Source organism: Pleuronectes platessa, chromosome 24 (genome assembly GCF_947347685.1).
Source record: "Pleuronectes platessa chromosome 24, fPlePla1.1, whole genome shotgun sequence".
NCBI classification, from domain to species: domain Eukaryota; kingdom Metazoa; phylum Chordata; class Actinopteri; order Pleuronectiformes; family Pleuronectidae; genus Pleuronectes; species Pleuronectes platessa.
This window is the reverse complement of record NC_070649.1, coordinates 7240749-7263856: the sequence shown is the minus strand read 5'-3', so window position 1 is coordinate 7263856 and position 23108 is coordinate 7240749. Positions and strand designations below refer to the sequence as shown.

Below are 23108 nucleotides of genomic sequence, written 5' to 3'. Positions count from 1 at the left end.
TCATTTTCATTTCACTTGAGCACACACTGGAGCTAGGGCACGAGTTATATCAACTGGCAGCTGGAAGCCGCTGCCTGATAAGACCTGCGCACAATCTGACCCTGTGGTTCGACCTTTGCCGAGCTGGCAGCATGCTCCTAATGTCAGCTGCCACAGGTTAGAGGGAGATAAAGACTCCAAATGTATCAGGGGAAACTCACCATTTCTGTCTTCATTGTGTAATACATTTCTATTTATAAACCAAATAAACAGAATGTCGCCATGTTGTTTTAAGGAAATAAATCAGATTGTCAGGTACTGGCAGAAAAGCCTTAATCTACCAATGGAGACAAATCATTGAATAAAAATGAAGACACGGGTCCATAATACTGTGTATTTGTGTAAGATTTATTGATTAGGAATAAGCATGGATTTTCTTCTAAATCTAATTATGGTCTAATCTAATTAACGCCCCCCCTCCATCTCCCAACCACAACACTGAGCTGAAAGGCTGCGTTATTGTGGCGTTTATCACTGTTGTTAACCAGAGGGGAAACATCAAGCACTGAAGACTGAAGACAGCTAATCTATCGTCTTGTTTTTCCAAAGTCACGGCTGGAAGAAGAGTTGCTTTATTTTGAAACCATAAACTCCTTATATACTTGAATATAAAGCATTAGTTAGTTGTCTGCGTTTGTTTTAGATTACCACAAAACTTGGTAAAGAAGGAACCCATTAAATTTGGGAAAGGATCCATTTTCCCCACTTTGATCAAATTGCAAGATTAATTTGAATCTAGTTAATCTAAAAGTGGTTACAAATGGGGACTGTTTTTATTCTTGGACTCGTACCTAAATATAATACATAATATTTAACGAGATTCATTTTTATTAAAGAAAAATAGTGCCGCTAATTACAGAGTGCCTTTCTCGTTAAAAATTGTATATTTACTTTAATAAATGAGGGAAAAGCTTGAGGAATAAGGTTAAATATTCTGTTTGCACCTGAACACATCAAATTCAAGAGATTTACGTTAAAAAGCCAATAAAAGAGACAAAATGATTGTGTGTAGAATTCATTAAGCATTGTCATTTATTGTACACACACCAATCCAGGGATGCTGCGTCTTCTCGGCGTCACACTCACACAGGACAAATGAGCAGGACACGTGTGTGGGACCTGACTCGAGCGCATTTTTATTGAACGTTTATAACTGTTAAAAACATGTATAAAATTGGTCCTGTTTCAGAAACAAGGCACGCATAGTCATGTCAATGTTCATTTCATTATTAGCATTATCATTTTTCAACATCATAATCGGCATCATCATCAGCATGTTCCATCTCAGTATTTGTCTAATAGTAGTATCAAGCATTCCCTAATATAAAAACACATTCCAATTTTAATTTTTTTCCCCACAGAAGTTACATTTTAATCCGAGCAGCAAGACAATATTCATGCAAAGACGGGAGTGGACGAGAAGATGCGAGATGACTGGACGGACGGGTCTTTAATAGTAGGTCTCCCTTTCCACCCAACCTGGACACACAAGGGAGGAAAACAAACGCACGGGATTTAGAGGCAATTCCTGCATAGATTGGACAGTTTTTAATGATAAATCTGTAAAACCGTGTAAAGACACTGGAGGAAGACAGATTTTTCGACCAAATGTGCAGAAGGACGAGAGGTAGGAAAGATAATAAAGTCGCGGATCCTGTGCTCACCTCCTGGGCTGCGTCTGAGGATCAGCTTACGGATTTCATCATAGACAAAGATGAGCAGGGAGTAGGGCAAGGCGCAGAACCACCAGCTGGGCCTGGAAAACACACACAAGACAAGTCCATGAGAAACAGATCCAGGGACACGGGCAGATTCAGCTAGCTGCGCACAACTGGCAGGGTTTTCGTGTTTTACTCACTTGAGAGGATACATTCTGAGGGCGACGTCCATGCCGGGGCAATAGGAGAGGAACGCAGCCAGGGCGGTTTCCTCAAAGAGCCCGAAGATCAGGATCTTGTTCCTGAGACACACAAGTAGGAACAATCAAGACTCTGTTTTTGGAGAAAATCAAACCTGAAAATAGCTGGATTTTAACCGCTCGGTGCCAGGATTTCAAATTGCAACCAGCGCTGAGCCGGGGGGCCGAGGCAAACCGCAGTCTGCAATGCCTTTTCAAAACAGATCGTCTTGTTTATAGCCTGAAATAAACATAGAGGTGAACTGGAGTTCCTCTGAGAAAAGCTCAACAGCGCGCGCACTGTGAAATAAGGAGGCGGGACAGTCACACAGGCGGCTGTTTCAGTAGCAGAGGTGTGATTTAGCCCCCAAAAAATAACCAGCCACAGCTCGGACTGGAACTCACCTCATGCCTTGCTGGAAGACCGAGTTCCTCCTGGTCTTACACACGATCACGTCGGCCCACTGCACGATGACGATGCTGACGAAGAACGCCGTGTGGCAGGTGAACTCCACGATCTTCCTCTGCTCATAAGTCTGACAGGGGGGTGGGGGGGGAGGGATACAAAAATCATTTAAACCAGGTGTTCGACGGCTGAATCTTAACCTTTACTCGAGGTCCACGCAAGAAATGTCACTGACCCACTGCTGGCCGTAGCTGTCCTCCAGGTCGTTGCAGTATTTATTGTCCCAGGAGACTCGGATGCCAACCAGGGTGGAGGGCAGGAAGCCGTTTTCAGCCAGAATCACAAAGTAGGTGAAGAAGCCCGCCAGCGCCTGGATCATACCTGCAGGAAGGGTATGTGACAGCATGACCAGGCTGCATCTAATATTTTTATAACCTAAACTAACCTAACCTAAAATTTCAGTTTCACGCTTTAAGAACAAATAAGGTTGATTCGTTCGCTTTAGAATTTGAGATTGAAGCTCAGATCAATAAACGATTAAGTGGCCTCGTGCAAATAAGATGAATGTGAATCGGATTAATTCAATTCGGGGGGAATTTTCTTTAGGGACTAAATCATTTGTCCCCGGATGAGTAAACAAATAAATTAGATTAGGTCGTCTTCTGAGGAAATTAGAGGCCCAATCCAATTAGTCTTTAAATTTATGAGAGGAATAAATCATAAAATGCATAATAGGATCATATTTGGAAAGAAAAGTGCAGGTGGGTTCAAATCTTTGCAGTAAAAATACAAATATCTCAACAAAGGTTTTTTGCCTGTATTTTGCTCTTAAAAGGGAAGTTCAGGAGGGTGACGGAGTATTTTTGGCGTCATTACCGTAGAGGGGAAATCAAAAGCCAGAGGCGGTGCTTTATCGTCACAACACAAACAAACACAAACACACACACTCTAGGTCTCTCTCAGAGCAAGACTATTCCTGGTGCATGCCACTCTTTGGGTTATCTCCGGACCACCCAGACACTGAGCTGCCTTTTCAGGAGAAACTGATTTCGGCAGGGAGCTTACCGATCTGTCCGTAGGCGATGCTGATGAGCCTCTCATTCACCAGTTTGTCCGTTTTGGGGTTTCTGGGCTGTCTCTTCATGATGTCGCTCTCAGCGGCTTCGTAAGCCAGGGAGATGGCAGGGACCTGGGAGACGAGGGGGGAAATAACAAAATATTAAATAAATAAAGGCTTTGTGCTGTCAAGTAAAAAGATGATCAGCTGTGTGCCTGGTCAAAGAGCTCACCATGTCGGTTCCCAGGTCGATACAGAGGATGGTGACGGTTCCCAGGGGCAGAGGGATGTTGGCGATGATGAAGAAGAGGAAGGGCGTGATCTCGGGGATGTTACTGGTCAGGGTGTAGGCGATGGACTTCTTCAAGTTGTCGAAGATCAGACGACCTGACGGAGTAATTTAAAAAATGAATATTGGGAAGGAAGGGATAAAAAAAAGATTGAGCCGGTGATGCTGTTGTGTCGGTCTTACCTTCTTCCACGCCGGTAACGATGGAGGCAAAGTTGTCGTCCAGCAGGATCATGTCCGCGGCCTGCTTGGAGACGTCAGACCCAGCGATGCCCATGGCGACGCCGATGTCGGCCTTCTTCAGTGCAGGAGAGTCGTTCACACCATCACCTGTCACGGCCACGATGGCGCCCTGCGGAGAAGAGAGGAAATGTGAGGATGCTGCTTTTACTTGTTGCAATTGTATTTGTGTATATATATTGACTGGTGGTTTGCCATGAAATGATACAATGGATATTTTGTTTGAAATCTGCTTGTAAGAGAAATGACAAGACAGATTTTGCGTCTGTCTAATAAAAGTCACACTACATTACTGAGTCAATTGTTTTAATAGGGTTTCGAAAAGGATAAAAGAAAAAGAAAAGAAAAAATAAATTAAAAATCTAATTTGTCAAGCTGCTGTGTCATTCTGCAGATTAAAATAAATGCCAGCTTTCGTGGACATGACTGTTTTAAATATTTGCTTTAAGAATATTTCACACCCCCTCAGGTAAATAAACAGCTGAATAAAAATACTCTTTAATGCTCCTTTGATTCAAAACGGAACCTGACCACCTGGGACACACACCTGTCTCTGGCAGCCCTCCACGATGATGAGTTTCTGCTGCGGGGACGTCCTGGCGAAGACGATCTCCGTGTGGTACTTCAGGATGTCGTCGAGCTGCTCCGGGGCCAGGTCCTTCAGGTCTCCGCCGTGGACCACGCAGGCCTTGGCGTCTCTGGAGGGAGCACACGGCCGTTAGGTCACTCAAACGCGTTCACACACAGACCCACTTGGAAACTGTATTTAAAAAAATGAACCCAGTGATATTCTAACATGGTTTTCTCAGTGTTGTCCATACCTTGGGTTGACTTCATTGACTGGGATGTTCAGACGAGCAGCGATGTCCTCGACGGTCTCGTTGCCTTCAGAGATGATTCCCACCCCCTTAGCAATGGCCTTGGCTGTGATTGGATGATCACCTGTTACCATGATTACCTAAGAGGAGGGACGGGTGTGCGGATGAGTTTAAGGAATCCACACATGTCAGTGATGCCGTCAAAATACACATCCATGGACAACTGGCGCAAAAGTAAAATGTGGCTTTTTGACACACCTTGATTCCGGCGCTCCTGCATTTGCCGACAGCGTCAGGCACGGCGGCGCGTGGGGGGTCGATCATGGACATGAGGCCGATGAAGCACAGGTTCTCCGTGGGGAAGTTCACTTCCTCAGTTTCAAAGGCAAAGCCCTCTGGGAACTGGTCGTCAGGGAGGTTGAAATGGCAGAAGCCTGGCCGGAGCAGGAACATTACAACGAGTCAAAGACGACGGGAATCGTGGCGATAATATTGAATTTGACTTTTACGCAAAATCTTTAAATAGTAGATCCCTGCATGCTTACCCAGCACTCTCTCTCCCAGACCTCCCAGTTCCAGGTATGCGTTCTGGAAGGCGTCTTTCAACTCGTCGTCCAGAGGCTGCTCTTTGCCCTGCAGCATGATGGTGGAGCAGCGGTCCAGAATCCTCTCCGGGGCTCCTTTCATCACCAGCAGGTGCTTGGACTCTCCCTCAGATTCGGTTAAGTGCGTATGAATGGAAAGCTACGGGCACACAGGACGGATGCAACAGGACGGCGTCAGCATCCGTGCTTTTAAATATCGAAATTTGAAGGAGAAGATGAATGTTAGGGGAAGAATGACAACTTCATACCTGGTATTTGTTGGTGGAGTTGAACGGGATCTCGGAGACTTTGGGGTTTTTATTCCTCATTTCCGAAACGGAGCCGCAGCACAGCTCGATACATTTGAGCAGGGCCGACTCAGAGGCGTCGCCGGCCACATCTCTCTGGTGGACGGAGACAGGAGAACATCGATCACACGCTCAATTGAAACTGTGAGCCTCAGTAACAAAGACTGAAAAGACTTCAACGTCTCCATTGACCATCGTGGTCCTTTAATGCAAATAATCTGTCCTAGTCGCCACACTACACACTGTTTCGCATCCATTTGCAATTCAAAAACATACAAAGTAAGGGAGATTATTTTGGGAAGCTGGCCTTGAAAAAAAAAATGTCAAGGCCAATTTTCTTTATTTTCCTTCCATAGCAAATCAGTGGACTTGATAAACAGCGATTGTTAGTCCTGAACCAGTGACTGAGGGGGAAAGAATAATGAGCCGTGGGAGAGAAGGACTGGTAATTAGAGCCGCAATGGCAGCCAGACATATACAGGTGATTAGCAGACAGATACAGTACATGCATGTACACACACACACATACACACACACACCTAAACAGGTTATCAACATGTGGTGAAAACCAAGGACAGGGTTTGTTTGTGTGTGTTTGTGTGTGTGTGTGTGTGGGTGTGTGTGGGCGGTGTTAAGAATAATCATGTGATTGAAACAGGCTATACTCCAGGGAGAGAGGAAGCTGGAAAACAGGCCTGTTGGTGCGGGCTGTAAACATCTTTATAAAATTACAACTACACAATCACTGAGGAGAATTTGTTGTTTTCCAGCTGCACTGAAGCCAAACGGCTCCCAAACAGAAAAAATAGGTCAGTGTTTGAATATTTATTTATTTAAAAATATCTACTCAGTTACATAAGTCGAACAGCTTCACAGGCAGTTAACCAGATGGTCAGTTTGTTACTGAAGGTTCTCTTGATGTTTGGTGTCATTTATTGAAGTGAGCAGAGGAAGAGGAGGGTAATGTTGAGAGCATTGACAAACCTTCAGGATGGCAACGCTGCCCTGCTCGGCCAGGAAGACGGCGCGGTTGCAGAGCCCGGCGATTCTGGCGAGGGCGACCCAGGTGGCCGAGCTCCTGTCGAAGGAGGCGCCGCTCTGGTTCTCCGTGGTGTCGGCCTCGTGGATCTGGTTGTCGAACCACATGTGGGCCACGGTCATCCTGTTCTGGGTCAGGGTGCCGGTTTTGTCGGAGCAGATGGTGGAGGTGGAGCCCAGGGTCTCGACGGCTTCCAGGTTCTTCACCAGGCAGTTCTTCTTGGCCATGCGCTTCGCGGTCAGGGTCAGACACACCTAGAGGAGGGATTGCTCGGGTTAGTCGAGGAGCTGAGTCACCTTTTGGATCCGTTTAATAGCCAAGAAACAGCAGGACTCACAGTGACGGTGGCCAAGAGACCTTCTGGCACGTTGGCGACGATGATACCGATGAGGAAGATGACGGCCTCCAGCCAGCTGTATCCGAGGATGAGGGAGAGGACGAAGAATGACACGCCAAGGAAGACAGCCACGCCGGTGATGATGTGGATGAAGTGCTCGATCTCGATGGAGATGGGTGTGCGTCCGACTTCGAGTCCGGAGGCGAGCGTGGCGATGCGGCCCATCACGGTACGATCTCCGGTGCTGATCACAACACCACGAGCAGTTCCTGGGGCGAGGAAGGATTTGATGACATCTCTGATTCACTGATATCCATCTGAACTACATACAAAATGTCTGTCTCTGAAAGGGGCCGCCGTCATACCTTCGACACAGTTGGTGGAGAAGAAAGCAACGTTCCTGGTCTCCAGCGGGTTCTCGTTGGAGAAGTCAGGAGTACGAGTTTGGGGCTCGGATTCACCAGTCAGAGAGGAGTTATCCACCTGAGGAATGAGACAGACACTTTGATTTATGATCAAAAACAAAAAGGAGAATAAGACAGGAAGACAGCTGCCAAGAAATCCATCGCTGGAGGAGGTAAACAAAACATTCTCCTCCATCGTCAATCCTTTTTTTTCCTGCAGTTGTCAGGAAACAAAAAGGGATCACAGACACAACCTTTTTCACCACAATAAGTGAAGTGTCACTGTCTTGTAATTAAATATTAACAAAAGATTTGAAAGCAACATTAAAGACAACAGAAGTAGTACTTGAATAACGTGGTCTCTTTAAAAGGAAGCACACACAAAGAGGTTCAACCGCTGGAATGTTTGATGGAGTTGCGGATTTTAAGCTAAATTGCGTAAATGTGGATCCTAAGAGAGAAGAAAAACAACTCGTCTCCCGAGCTACCCACCTTGCAGCCGCTGGCAGAGATGATTCGGAGGTCGGCGGGGATCCTGTCACCACCCTTCACCTCCACTAAGTCGCCAACGACCACCTCCTCGGCGTTGAGGCTCTTCTTCTCACCGTCACGGACGACCAGGGCTTGCTAAAAGACAAGATGGGATGGAGACGGACACTTTTTGTAAGAAAAGGGAGAACGAGGGGCCTGTGGATTGATTTTCTGGGCGTTTCATCTACAGTCTCGTCCATTCCCTGAGGAGAATCCCAATGTTTTTACAACAATGAAAATAAATTTTAAGACAAACACCAAAATTCTGATTCAAAGTGGTTTCAGAAGAGTTCAACAGTGATATCTCTGGTTTTGCTAATTTCTTTGGACTCTTAGAACAATGCCTGGAGGCTTTGATGAAACCAAAAGACAATCAATGAATGAAAAGGTTTAAACTGCGGGATAAGGGGTTACCTGTGGCACCAGGTTCTTAAAGGAGTCCATGATCTTGGAGCTCTTGGCCTCTTGGTAGTAGGAGAAGCAGCCAGTGATGATGACGACAGCAGAGAGCACAACACCCAGGTACAACTGTGAACAGACAAACACACATTCATTTACAAAAAGGTCCAGATTAAGATAACACCATGCACCATACTGGCACATTAAGACATCATGCAACTATTTCCAGGGCCTTCTTACATTATCATTGGCCGGCTCATCCTCCATTGCAGCCTGGATACCATAGGCCAGGAAACAGAGGACGGCCCCAGTCCACAGAAGCATGGAGAACCCGCCGAACATCTGGATGAAGACAGAGCAGAAGGGACCTTTTCACATCTGAAAACTATGCAGCTTCAATATGAGGAGAATGTGGTTACATCTAAACCCCCCAGAAGGTGGTGATATCACCAGTGAGGATGGTACCTGTTTGCAGAATTTGACCCACTCGGGGGTGGTGGGAGGGGGGGTGAGGGCGTTGGGGCCGTCACGGGCCAGATTCTCAGCAGCCTTTGCATTGGTCAAACCCTGATGTGACGAGAACACACAGATTCAAATTCACAAAACGTAGCACGCGATCAACTACTTCTAATTCTAAATACCGGTTGAAGCACAGCCCTGTTTGTTTGCCAGCCAACTGCACATGTAGACACACACTCCCTGACACACACTCCCTGACACACACTCCCTGACACACACTCCCTGACACACACTCCCTGACACACACTCCCTGACACACACTCCCTGACACATATTTAAGTCCGAGGGGAGCTGCAGGTGATGCTGCGTTGTCTAGCAACACAGAATCAACAGCCTCAGTCTCCTTCATCAGCAGGTAGGAAAAATAAAACCGGTGGAAGGAGGAAGGTTAAGGCCAAGACGAGGCGAACAGATTCATATGAAATCAGGGCAGGCGGGGGGGGGGGGGGGGGGGGGGGGGGGGGGTGCAGGCTAATAAATTATTTACAAATGCTGCATGCAAGCGCACGCAGAGCTCAGAGACCCCAGTTTAGAGGTACTCATTAAGCATTCTCCTTGATCTTTCCAGTATGACCAGGAGTGCATTTGCATGAGGGGAGCGGGGTGGCGAGCTGGAGTCTGTGATTAAAGGTAAGTGGGGGGGTGGGGGGGTGTAGGGCTGTTTTGAGCCCCGATCATCTCTCCGGTCGCTCCGTTCACACCTTTCATCAGGAGGCTTCTGAGGTGACCACTTGTAATCAGCTCTCATTTCACGCCGCCCCTCAATATTTGTATCTGCACCAGCATTGAATTCAAGAGATGCAGTTTCCTTTTGAGATTTATTTTGCTTTTTTCCCTATTATTCCATTTTTCATTCATTTATTCATCCTCATGTTCTGTGTACCTAATAAGAATAAGAAGATGTGTACAGCTTGAAATTTGGGGAAATACACCAGAGAGTCGAATCCTATTCAACTATTATATCTGTTCAGTAAATATTAAGCTACAGGCAGCAGCCATTTTAGCTTAGCTGAGCACAAAGACGGCATACAACAGGAACAAGGCTTCAAATTCAGAAATTCAACATCTTATGCTCAATAACGATTCTGAACACGACGTGATTTAAGGAAATTTGGATATTTATAAATCATCCATCTCTATCCCACCTTTCTTTCTCTACATTCATCTCCTTTTCCCTTCAATATTTCCCCTCCTCCTTCTCCTTCCAGGATAGACAATCTTTTTTTAATAAACCGAGGGAGGGCTGATCACGTCCCCAGCGGCTCTTCCCCTCAGCTATTTGATATTTATTTGATCTCGGTGATAAATGCAGACAATTTGATGGATATCTTCTTTTCAAAACGACATTACGATGCCGGAGTTTGGAGAGGGGGACGATCTCGCTGCCAAAATTGCATTTCGGTGTGACACCTTCTTAGTGTTTGACCCATTTAAAAAACACACACACACATATCATCTCATCTCACTCACGTTGTTGAGGTCCGTTGCATATTTGCGACTGAGCTCATCCAGGGTCAGCTTGTGATCATCCTGGAGGGACACAGAGAAGAGACGATGGCATCAGTCCAGTGTGTGAGTGTGTGACTGTGTGAGTGTGTGTCTATGTGTGTGTGTTCAATACGCCAAAGTCCAGTGACATTTATAGTGGATTGTCTGCTGACCTTTCGTTTCAAAATGACTACCTCTCACAAGGTAGAGGTGGAACAATGGCAGGGAGCCGTTCACAGTTAAGGGGAGAGGTTGTATGGATGGATAAGGAGCCAAGAAAAGACATGAGGGAGGGAGGAAGAGAGCGACAGAAAAAGAAAGAAAAGAGAAGACATCTTTGAGATGGTAAGAAAAGGAGAGAAATTAAAAGTAATGGAAATTTTAGGCGGACAGTTTTAAGACAGAAGTATGAAGTAAAGTAAAGTAATGGATACAGAAATCAAATGGATTTATTAATGTAAATAAATTATAAAACAGAATTCTGGCCAATGCATGAGGAAAGAGGTGAGAGAGTTAAAAGCAACAGAGGCAGACAGTTGAAAGAAGTCAATCCGAGTGTCTCACCATATCCACTTCCTTCTTCAGCTCGTCCATGTCCTTCTCTTTCTTCTTCCCCTTCGCTTTCTTCTTGCTGCACTGCTCCGAGGTCGCAGCCAGCTCATACTGCTCACGTCCTTCCTGGAAACACGATGGAGGGAGAATAAAGGGGAAAATAATGAGAATCCAAACGTCTTCCTCTTCAAGCTAAGTCTGGTTTTCTGATTCAGTGATGAGCCACTTTAAGTACAACAGGTCATCATACACAGTAACCTGATGGGTCGGATAACATTTACCTGTTAACGTATTTTATCAAAGCCACAATACACACAGCCTTTCTTTTGAACTAGAAGTAACCATATTTGAAGAAGCGGGGGGGGGGGGGGGGGGGGGGGGACACTGACTTGTGCTGATGAATCCAAGTGCCAGACGACATTTTATCATCCTACATCTTTTCTAAGTTTCCTTGTGGGTTAAAGCACTTAGAACCAGATATGAACTTCTAAACCTGAGGACACCGCAAAACTTTAACAGAAGAGAAGAGAACAGAAGTGCCTCTTAACTCGTCACACAGAGTTAGGCTCAAAATATCTAGAGTGAATATAAAGTTTTTTTCATTGAGGCTTTATCGTCAGAGCTGCCATCTGCCTCTGCAAACAGAGCTCCATGGGGAAACCACTTTTTCAGAATATGCTAACTTCTTGAAAGGATTCTGTACTTTTTGAAAACTCTTCCATCAATCAGACATCTTGTTTCACATGTTTTAGATTTTATATGTAGAAACTGCAGAATCGCAACATGTTTTTTATCGAAGCCATGATTATCACTTGTCGCAGGTTTTTCCTTTATCAGCAGAAGACTCAAAAGCTTCACTTTGAGCAACTGCATCGAGGGAGGAGCAGGAGTTGTGGTGTTTTTGGTTGGTTGAGAGATAAGCAACTTTTTGGGAATTCAATTAGGCTGCTGCATGACACAAATTTCACTTGTTTAAACGCAACCGTCTCTGCTTTAAATACACAAAGCTCCATTCAGTCACCAGCTTTTCCTAAACCTAACCAATTAAATACCTCCGCCAACCCCCAGAGCGGAGTCATTCAATGGTTATCACACTGGGGGACTGTTTGTCGGTTTTCAGACTGTGACACAAATTTTCTCACTTTAGGCAAGAAACTCTTTAATTAAAGGGAGATTGTCTAAGTCCTGGTATACGCAATTAAAAATGATCAAACAGACTTCAGGGCCAGAAGTGTCCTGTATTTGTGCGACTCGTCTCCCTCTCTTCATGCCCCGTCACTTTGGCACAACCCGTCCTCTCTTTCTTTCCGCCGTCTCCTCCACAGACATCCCCCCCGCTTCTCATTATCAGCAGCCGCTCTAGCCGACAGAGCAACAAAAGGCCCGGGCACAGATAGTGTCTTCCAGACGGCTGTAAGCCAGAGGGTGTGGGAGACGGAGTGGCAGAGATAGGGCGAGATAGATAAAGGGAGCGGAGAAAGGAGAGAGGAGGGGAGAGAGGCAGGGCGGCTGAGGTGAAATTTAAAAAGACGAATACTCGCAACAATTTAGCAACAGTGGGTGCTGTGTCATGGGAGGATATCAGAGTACTATCCATAACTCGTCCTTGTACTTTGTCGTGCAACAGGTGAGGGACCACGAGCACCAGCATACAACTGGTATATGAACTACATACCTCAACACTGAGCATTTTAAACGATCAACATAAACTTTGATGAACCATTTAATCAATCTGACAAGCTGAATTTGTATAGGAAGAATATAGGATCGCACTCCATTAGGATACTGATACTTAACAGTTTTAAATATAGCCAATATAGCTCCTCCCTTTGATATCTCACTGTAATGGATCTCATAAAATTTTTTTCGCTTGCAGGATTTTTTGCTTTAAATGTGATTGAGTTTAATTTACAATATCATAGTAAATATTTAGGTTGTCATATATTTAGTTGCCCACTCCGAGAGCAAACAGCAGCCAATCAATGATCAACATCCAGATGTGACCTACATGTGTTTTTGGCTGTCGCCCTTATGTGCAGCATCACTGAACTTAGAAACATGTGTAGGCCTCTTAGTGTGTGAGTGTGTGTGTGTGTGTGTGTGTGTGTGTGTGTGTGTGTGTGTGTGTGTGTGTGTGTGTGTGTGTGTGTGTGTGTGTGTGTGTGTGAATCACAGAGGGACAGCCAAACCTGTGTGTGTTTCAGGTAGGTAACACGAGATCCTGGCGCTTCAAGCCAGCATTGATTAGCAGTTAAGGCTCATCTATAATTCAACACTGTAGAGGGTTTAGAGGTGTTAGCATGTTAGCAGGGAGGGAGGCTGCCCAGTGACTACTAATGAGCCATTTGTCTGCATGCGACGGCACAGTGTGCAGCAGCCATTTTGAAAGAAACTCTTCAGGCGGCGATATTTTGGCTCCGCTGCACCGACAAGACCAAATATGGGCGTCGTGGACGTGGCCCCTGTCATGGAAATATGCTAACTAATATAGTTTTTCTGTCGCATTCAACTTTTTCCAAAGTTTCCCAGGGAGCCACCAGAGCAGAGTGTGTGATCCCGGCACATGTTGTTATTGTTGCTCCAGCCCCCTGGTTGGTAAAGCTGGGAAAACACGGAGTCTGGTCCTTGATCACTCCGGCCTCTCGAACCCCAAGGGCCCACAGGGGCCATCTGGCTCAGGCCAATAATTCACAGACAGTGGTCCAGGGCCTGAAAGTGGGACAGACGCTGCATCCAACAGACATGCGAATGGAACTAGAGGATTATTTGAGCCTCCTTTATATATTTGCTTATTTAATGTGTTGTTTCTTATCATTGTGTTTAGAATTACAGTAGAGCAATCAAAATAAAAGGATAAAATTGTCTAAAAGAAAGCTGCTTAGAATCCTCCAGTTCCAGCTTCTAAAATGTGAATATTTGCCATTTTTATTTGTCGTCTATGATGATAATGCAAATTCAGGCACATAGCAGCGATCAAACCGAGCTAGAGGGAAATGAACGGGTTCACCTTCGAGCTCTTTGGTGACCTGAAGTGTTTGCGTAGCGACCAATAAAGCCTGTTTATCTGCACGATCCAAACACATGATAGTTGGAGTGCTCCACCGAAATGCCAGAGTGGAAATGTTCAGAGCACGTCGTCCCCGACAAGCAGACTCCGAGGGGGGAGCTGATATTTAAACATTCAGCTGCTTCCACGCACGTCAAGACGCCACAGTCGCCCCCCCCCCCCCCCCCCGCATCTGCTTGTGCCATTTCCCTTCAAAAGACGGAGCAAACAGGAAAAGTCAAGTTACCGGGATGAGCAGTCTCAAAGCGTGGCCTCACGCTGTCTACCACCAGCTCTGTTCGCTCCATCACAGCTTTGGATTGGCTGGTTTTCGGCATTAGCATCTTGGCATGTCAGTCCAACACCAATATGCAGCTCATCAGACAACAAAAACTGTTCTGTCGAGATATTAACATCTTTCTGGGTGCAATTAAAACCGACTTCTAAAGTTACTCGACATTTCTCTCGCTCAGTTTTTTTGCACTTGCTGATTTTGTGCACGAGGCCTTCAAGGGAAATTCCCCGTTAAAAGAAAAAGATAGTTTCACTCTTAGCTAATGAGACGACAACAAACAAAGTCGGGGGAGACCATCTCGTCCTCAGATGAGCTGTAGCGAGGCCTGTCGGGGATTTTGTCAGCTCCCCCGTCTTCGGCACGCTGCACAGAAATAAGGGCACCCCCGCCCAAACCACTTCCTTGTTAAGTTTTTTATGGCAGCACGGCACATGGCACTTGACTGACAACTCTGATCACTTTGATTAACGTCTGTGGCCGCCGTCTGTATCTGCTGCCAGAAACTGAGAAACTCTCTTATATTACAAGAGGTGTCTGTAACCTCTGATGGTGCACCAACATCTCAACTACCCATCACACACACAGTGTCTATGAAGACATGTCTTCAGTGTTTTGAGAGGGAATTTAAAGATTTTTGCAGCCTGCAGGGAGTTTATGATCCGTTTCACACTTTGATGTGTTTCAGTTTCAATTCAAGGCAAAAATAAAACCATTAATATATTTCAAACCACGTTTTTTTCCTGGGTGTATGGAGAAGGCCTGAAAGCGCGATTTAGATTTTCATGTTTGGCATTTTTGAGCTCTCGGGCCACAGCTCTGGTTTATAGTATTAATAACATGGACACCATCTTGTACAGGACATCATAGCCCACATATTGGGATGTTGATTTGGCAACAGTGCAGCACAGCTCAAAGCCTGGATACTAATCATCACGCGAGATGCTTCAGCGAGGCTTTTCATGCCCAGTACTGTAGAAAAGCTGTCAGAGTTCAAAGATCTGATGATGGCCAATATTTTACAGGAGGCTCTTGCAGCAGACAATCTGCAAATGGTTCAGTGTAATATACTTCTCTACTTATACTTGTACTTTTTTTTTGCTATCACGCATTAAAGAATCTCAAAAACTGTGAAAGTTTGTACAGATCTTTGCGGCTCACTGACAATATCGTCCTACAAGTTCGGTGACCCTGAGACTTTTCCTCTAGCATCTACAGCACTTTGACTTCAGCGATAACTAACTATTGCAGCTATTACCTATAGGTACAGCATAGATACTGCAGCCAGCCACCAGGTGGTGATCAAGACATTTTGGCTTCACTTTTGTTGAGCTGTCATGTCGTTCATCTTTTTATACAGTCTATGAGTTGAAAGTTTGCATTAAAAGAGTCTTGTTTTTCCAAGAAAAGACGTTGTTCTCCCACACAACACTAGAAAATAAATACGAAACTTTCAAGGTTGTCAACAACACCCAAACAGCACCGGGGATGCTGGGATGGGAGAGTGCGATGGGAGACTGATATACTGACAGAACAAAAGGGACAAGAGATGAGTTGAAGAGACGCACAACCGAAATTGATGCTCTAGAGCACAGAGATGACAGAAGTCGCACACACGAACACACAGGAGCCGACTGAACGTGGAACAATGGCCCTTTGTGCGGCTCCCATTAAATCTGCATCAAAAACACAAACAAAACACTCAAATCTTTTCATGTGACTCTTAAGACCACGGGGCAGGAGGGCGACTTTCTATGCCAGGGACGCCGACCAACGCCATATTTGCTTCACTCTTTAAGAAGATTTTGGGGGAATATCACAAAATAAATGTACAAAATAACTCTTCTACACCATCCAGACCTCAGAAAGCAGACCTCAGCTGTCACTGGAACACATTCTTAGTGCAGATTACACACTAAAGTCCTTCAGTTGATGACATCATGTTTCATTTTTCCTCTTTTAGCTGTGTTTTTACGTGTGAATGAGGCCCCACGCTGGTCATGAGTCATCTGAAGAGTTTGAGGAGGCGAGTGAGGAAAACGATGAATGAAAAGGAACTTAACCAAGAATGTCTGAGCACGCCTCCCCCCCCCCCCCCCCCCCCCGTTCCCCTGAGAGAACCACGTCCTGGAGGCTCACATGTAGCAGAAGATAGCGCTCGGTCAAGTGGCTGCATATTTTACTAAGAACACACTTTTTACAGGAAGAAATTAATTCCTCTGAGGAGCCAGACACACAAGCCGCTCATTCAACTGTGGCGACACACACACACACACACACACTCTCACACAGTCCTGGAACTTTGCCCGGTTGCTACCGGCGACTATTACAGCACCTCCTGAGATATGTGAATGGGCGATCACGTGTGGTGGTGGCCCATCCCCCCCTTCTCTGTCTCCCTCCTCTTTCATTTATTCCCAACCATCCCTCTGTTCTGTTCAGACGGTGAATAGAAAAAGTGTGTTAATTTACACTGGGGGCCATGTTTAACTCTCCCTCCACGTCCAGTGCAACTTTCAGCTCCCCCCCCCCCGCCACCAGAGCAGAACAAAAGTGAATGGATGAGCGGATGAATGAGCGAATACACGAATCAATGCCTGTCCTTGTTGGAGACTTTGCGGGCAGTTCGCCGACCCGCCCGGCACCGGCGAAATGAGAACTTCACATACTGCCACCGTCAGACAAATGGTGAATTATCACTCCATCGCTTTCCCTCAACTTATGAAGTACAACTTCACCAAAGGGCTCGGGGCATCCTTAGGGACGAGTCTCACACAACACATCCAGACTCTGTTTAATATCTAAAAAGTTCCGAGAGCACTTTTTATGTACTATTTTTGGTTTTAATCTTTAAAGTATTTGTAATATTTTGAAAAGGTTATTGTGTTTAAGTTATTAACATAAATATAAACTTCCATTTAGCCACAATCCTCTCTGCCAAGGTGGTTATGTTTTCACCCCTGTCTGTTGGATTTAAATGTGGTTTCATGAGGGGACTGTTGTGCCTTGGCTGAGGAATCTAATTCAAAAACTTTTTTTTGATCTTTTTCAGGATTATCCGCTTATCTAATTCCTTACTTATCAAGGTGATTAAATTAAGGGGCATGCATAAATCTTTATTTATCCCATATTTATCCCTTTTGATTGGTATAAAAGGACTCTTTACATTGTCAAATGTGGGAAAAAGCAAGTATCTTAAGAGCAGAACAGGCAACCAGGAGTTCCTCTGGCCCAGAATGAATGAACCAATAAATCAATGGCTCCTTTTTTTTCTTTTTTTTTACTCTCAGGCCTTAGCCACTCCTCTGCTCCTTTAACTCGCCAATACACCATGGCTACAGGTTGCATCATTTCCTCGAGGGGGCAGGAGGGGGGGGAGCTGAGGGGGGTCACTTTGCCTGAAATGTCCAAACTTCCTGTCTTTTCACGTCGTCGTAATCCCATGACACAAAGTGCCCAGTGACCAGGCCGCGGCGCTGAGGCCCCGGATTATGACATGTCATGGAAAAACACCATATTCCTTCACGTAGGCGATGCACGGACACAGGCGGGGGAACAGTGCGCTCCGGAGTTTGTTATTTCTAATGCGAATGTTCCACTCCGGCCGAGCAACAGGCTCGCAGCGAACAGTTCAAAGAGCTGCCACAGAAAACAAAACCGAGCGGCTCAAGCTGCTTGGCCAAACAGAGGCGAGGAGGGAGCGAGCTGGCATGTGAGAGAACTGGAGGAGGGAGGGAAGAGATGAAGGAAGGAAAAGAGCAGCTGAAAGAAAAGATAGATGAAACAAGGTCCAGCAACGACCAGGCCGGGGGGGGGGGGGGTTGTTACAGAAGAGAGAGTCAGAGATGGAGTGAGTATGCGAGGAGGGAGGGAGGGAGTACGCTGTGTTCTGTCACAGACGAGGGGGGGGGGGGCGTGTGACAAAAGCCCCGGGTAATACACAATGACTGCCGAGTGGAAAGAATGTTAAATCCTCGGAGAAGGAGCGAGGGAGAGGGACGGGGGGGGACGGAAAACAGGTACAAACACAGAGGACGAGGGGGAAACCGACTGTGAAGCATGGAGGTGAAGGTGGAGCCGGGGAGCCCCTCTGGCAGAGGGATGAAAAAGTGGCCGGGGGGGCCGGGGAGAGCGGTGTTGAAAAATAAATTTGGGTGCGAGTGGTGCCACTGAACTGACACTTCCTCACTTGGGGAATATGATTTCCTCCAATCAGAGCTGCTCGAAACAACATGCCTCTCCATGTCTGTGGGTCGAGTGTGACGGCTCCAAGCGCAGTGAGGCTGGCCTAGATTCATACACCATCCGTTCAGCAAGCAGCCTTTACAGCTCTGTTTGAACCGCACACACATGATTTATACGTTTGCACACTGGCTTAATGAGCATCTGCAGATCTGTCAACTTACGCCTGAAGTTGCACTGATTGACTCCTTCAATTTAACATCTAAAGTGTGCAAGAAGAACTAATGCATTAATTTAATTAGAACCAAGTCTTTGTGCGAATGAATAAACCTAAACTTGAAGTTTTATCAACCACTACATTGTTTATTTCAATGTTCTGCAAGCAAGACGCCCCTGATTTTAATATTTTTAACAATGCACAGGTCTCATGTATGGAGATTTGTATTACATTATAGGTTGTGCTTTCATAGTTGCAGAAACGACTGCACGGATTAACACAAAAGAACTCAACTTTGAGAGATTGGGCATTTAAATAATGAATTCATCTTGATGGCTTATATCTTTTGAATGTGGGCAATTTGGTGCTGCTGGATTCAATTGAAGGGGGTTTCAGGCCTTGGCGGATGCATGCACTCCACTAAGTGCTGCTCTAGTTGCAGACATATTGTTGGTGACACTGACACGAATGCTTTTTTTTTTAACCGGGCGACGCTTTCCCTCGTCCTTTCCCTTCTCCAAATATCTGAAGGCAGAGTTTTCGCGATGAAATATGGATTCTTAAGTCGCTGTCATCCTTACAATTCACCCAAGTAGAGGAGGAAGTATTGAGTGAGGTAAGATTATGAAATATTTAGCTGGATCGCCTGCGTCGGCCTCCTGCGAGTTTCCCAGCTGTCACTGAACCCCTGCTCTGCCTCGCTGCACAGTCAAGCAGTCGGTGAGGACCCCGGGGGCTCGGACGAGCGAGGATCAACAAGTCATTTGGCGTTCTAAGTTGCCTGCTGCCTTTTTCAGAGGAAAGTAAACATGATGGCGGTTTTGCAGTGGATCGTTCATTCAAGTGAATGAAATAACCGAGGGGCTGAAATGTTGCAGTTTTTCGGCCGCACCCCAACCTCCGTCCTCTAAATCACGTCTGGGGCAATGCGGGTAGTGGTGCCTCTTGGCTCTCCTCAATAACCCCCCCCCCCCCCCCCTCTCTCTCTCTCTCTACCTCCCTCTTTCACGCAATCAATCCCTCCTCTTCCTCCTCTCTGCTCACTTGCCTTCTGTCTGTTCGTTTGCAATGTGCAGCGTACGTGATGGGAAAACTGGAAAAGGGCAGCGAAGGCAGTGATCTCATGTTAAGATGCGAGTGTTCAAAACACGGGGGGGGGGGGGGCTCTCATACCTGTGTGCTCTCACTCCAGTGCCCTGATTCTTCTCCATTACAACAAAACAACTTCTCATCCTCACTCTCCTCCTCCTCCTCCTCCTTCCTTACACCAGGAGAGGAGGGGAGACACAGTGGGGAGGTGGATGGGGGCAGGGCATGGCTTTCATCACGTATGGGAGGAAGAAAGGGGGGGGGGGGGCAGCAGGAGCAGCCAAGAGGAAAGATTTTCTGAATCCTAAGTGATCGTCATGGAGAAGAAGGAAGGGAGGAAGGAAGGAAGCGAGAGTGAATGAGCCACTCCGCCTCACATCTCCCGCCAGATCTCTCGTTCCACCTTTTTCTCGCCCCACCGTCCATCTCTCCATCCCTCGCAGGCTGAATCTATAATGAGTTGGTTTTTTCTAATGCGCAGCTTGGCAGGGTGTGGCGACTCCTAATATTTCAGGGGTTCGATTTCACGCCTCTCAGGCAGGTCTGGGGAGAATAACAGCCGTGTGGCCGAGGAGCAATAAGAGCTGCTGGTGCATCTGGGCTGCGTCTTCTTATGATGGGATCACGTTCAGAGGACGCCTCAGGGCCAAATCACGGGTTCGAAACTCGGAAATAAAATGACCTGAAGATTGAAACCACAGAAACAGACACATCTTCCTGCTCAAGCTTAAATCCCAACGTTTAAGAGCGTCTCCGCCCCCCCCCTCCAATTGATTTGAATTCAATTATCCATTTTATGACATGAAACCCAGGCTTGAGGGTAATGCACGGCTCAAAGAATCAGTCCTGCGCTTGATTCCTGCAAGTGCAACACCACATGCAGTCGCTGCATCGAAAATAAAAAGTGCACGAGCCTGAAAAGCAGCCACACTTTTTTCTTTTTGTGCCAAAAAAAAAAAAGGTGCGTAGATGCCACTTCAGATAAGTTTAACACGATTGGTCACAGATCAAATCTCCCTGTGAGAGAGGAGGAGGAGGAGGATGGGTGAGGAGGGGGTTGTGCTTTAAACACATCTCTTCTACCCAGAATTCACAGCTGGGCTTGGAAACTACTCAAATGGGAGAGGAAGAAGAAGAAAAAGCTGCTGCATGTTAGTAGCACAGATGCTGGAAATTCCCACGCATGTTTGGCTCCATTTAAAGTGGTCGAGTGGAGTCCGTGAAGTAACCACCGCGCCGGGCTTCGACCCGCTGTTCTCCCCCCACACACACACACTTTAAACCGGGTTTTTACTTTCATTACACAGAGAAACTTTGACAGTCCCGGATGTTTGAGAACATCCCGTTATGTAACCGGACCGCGAGCCACGGAAAATACCAACTTCTTCGTCTTCTTCTTCTTCTTCTTCTTCTTCCCCCGCGAGACATAACGGACACATGGAATTAAACAGGGGGTCTTCGGGCTCGCGGGGTTCGCAAACACGGAAGTAGTAGTTTCTTTTTCGGGGCATTTTGAGAGAAATGGACTTTTTCTTTTTCTTTCAAACACATGTGACAGTTCAACATCCCACACCGCCGACCCGGATTCAGAGAAACCACTTGTTTGAATGGCGAAGTTTAAAATCAAAAATAAAGAAAACCACACAGACGCACAAACATTGATACTCACTCCTCTCCCCATGGCTGCCCGGTTGTCGGTTTAATTCTCCCCAGTAAAAATTGAGAAAGAAAAAAAAGAAATCCACCTTAAAAATGTTGCACAGTAAAAACCATTAAAACTCTAGAAAGGATGTGCCCGCTGCTGATGTTGTTGTGTGTTGTTTTTTTTTTGTAAGTTTTATAGATTTTTGTTTTTCTTCCCCAGCACGTGTCACTCCTCAGGAACACACATCCGAGCTCGCGAGCCGCCGCAGATCCTCCGATACTTATAGACGGCGTTCCTTCCATTGTGACGTCGACGCCGTTCGCCATGGTAACGCCACGGAGGGGGGCGGGGCGTCTGCCATTATTGGACGTTTTTCCTTCTCCCCCCCCCATCCCTCCTTCTTTTCTTTCAACACACACACACAGACACACACACACTGATTGGAAAACAAATCAAACATCAGCCTTGTCCACCGATAACTATTTGATATGAATAAATCAATACAGGGGAAACAAGTGAGAGAGCTCAACGCACTGCAAAATGAATAGACAAGAAACACGTGCAAATTGAGAAAAAAACAACTTCATCAATTTGACAACACGTGCAAATACAGAAAACACATTCACTTTTGCCATTTCTTTTGCAGCTCGTGCCTGTGTTTGCAGGTGTTGTGACTTTTTTTGCGGCGCGCGTGTTGTCAAATCGATGAAGTTGTTTTCTTAATTTGCGTCAGTTTTTTAAACTATTTGCACGTGTTTTCGTTATATGCAGTGCTTTGAGCTCTTTCAGCCACTATACAAACAAACACACAAATATGAAAAGTTGCCATGTACAAAGGTGACAAAATCTGCCCCCATTGTATATCTTATATCTGTTTTTTAAAAGCCTTAGCCCTAAAAGCTTTAGCCTCAGCTTACCCTCAAGACCGGCCTGTATCAATGATTACAAGGCAAAAAAAAACTTGCTGACGCTAAGATGCACAACTGATGTAACGTCCCCAACATCCGCAGGTGGCCGCTAACTACTGCTGGTTGGTAACTTAAATTGTGCAGAAGATCTTCAAACGTATAAGGGATATTCAACATCTTGTCCTATATTCTAAAAAAAACAAAAGCATCAAAAACACGTGTGTGGAACCTGTGTTACTGTACGCCACCTCTAGAGGGCACAATACAAGAGGCAGCCATCGAGGACACACAAACACAAGTGTATCTCCAGCCTCGCTGTTGTTCTCTGAAAAGAGGCCCAACACCCCCCACCCCCCACACACAGACACACACACGCCCCAAATCTAAACACACACACAGTTAACAGCTGGGTACGCAGACACCTCCTTCCCCCCCCCTGCTGCTTTGACAAGGTTGTTGTGTGGTGAAAGCGGACGGCCGAACTTCTGAACCCTCTAAATGCAGAGCTGCACGAATAGATTCACGTGAGACAGCCTTTGGCATCACCACGTCCACCATGTTGTTTAGGTCTCTGCAGCAACTGTTTACCGTTTTTACGATGCAAAACCAAGTAGGTAAGAAGTGCTGCTTGGAATTCCACAGCACGTGTGGGCCCCCCCTTAAGCTCTGGGGCCCCCTCAAAGTATTCCCCCCTTCTCCCCCTGACTAGCGGAGCCTCTGCTTATTGCTCCACCGTATTTCCCTGTCCCTACCATGCAGCTCCAGAACCAATGCTCGCTGACCCCTGACCCCCCCACTGCACCCATGCTTCCACGCGGAGGA

General features: G+C 46.2%; 1 protein-coding gene across 1 annotated transcript; it reads right to left on the bottom strand.

Annotated features, from left to right (window-relative positions):
• Positions 1-1152: 1152 nt before the first annotated feature.
• LOC128430869 (sodium/potassium-transporting ATPase subunit alpha-1) lies at positions 1153-21667 on the bottom strand. The gene is made up of 23 exons (XM_053416971.1): positions 21403-21667; positions 10920-11033; positions 10338-10397; positions 8814-8915; positions 8589-8690; positions 8364-8477; positions 7911-8045; positions 7380-7497; positions 7015-7283; positions 6623-6931; positions 5600-5734; positions 5292-5490; positions 5005-5180; positions 4750-4886; positions 4476-4626; positions 3872-4040; positions 3632-3786; positions 3408-3531; positions 2578-2723; positions 2342-2472; positions 1898-1999; positions 1704-1795; positions 1153-1518 (listed from the first exon to the last, which is right to left on the bottom strand). The coding sequence occupies exons 1-23, from the start codon at positions 21412-21414 to the stop codon at positions 1490-1492; spliced, it is 3081 nt and encodes a 1026-aa protein (XP_053272946.1). The 5' UTR covers positions 21415-21667; the 3' UTR covers positions 1153-1489.
• Positions 21668-23108: the final 1441 nt, after the last annotated feature.

Bases quoted from the DNA above. Each gene is read 5' to 3' on its own strand.
- LOC128430869 (XM_053416971.1), bottom strand. The intron at 10,398-10,919 runs GTGAGACACTCG...GTGTCCCTCCAG, and splicing joins TGAAGAAGGAAGTGGATATG to GATGATCACAAGCTGACCCT. The intron at 7,498-7,910 runs GTGGGTAGCTCG...CTCATTCCTCAG, and splicing joins TCTCTGCCAGCGGCTGCAAG to GTGGATAACTCCTCTCTGAC.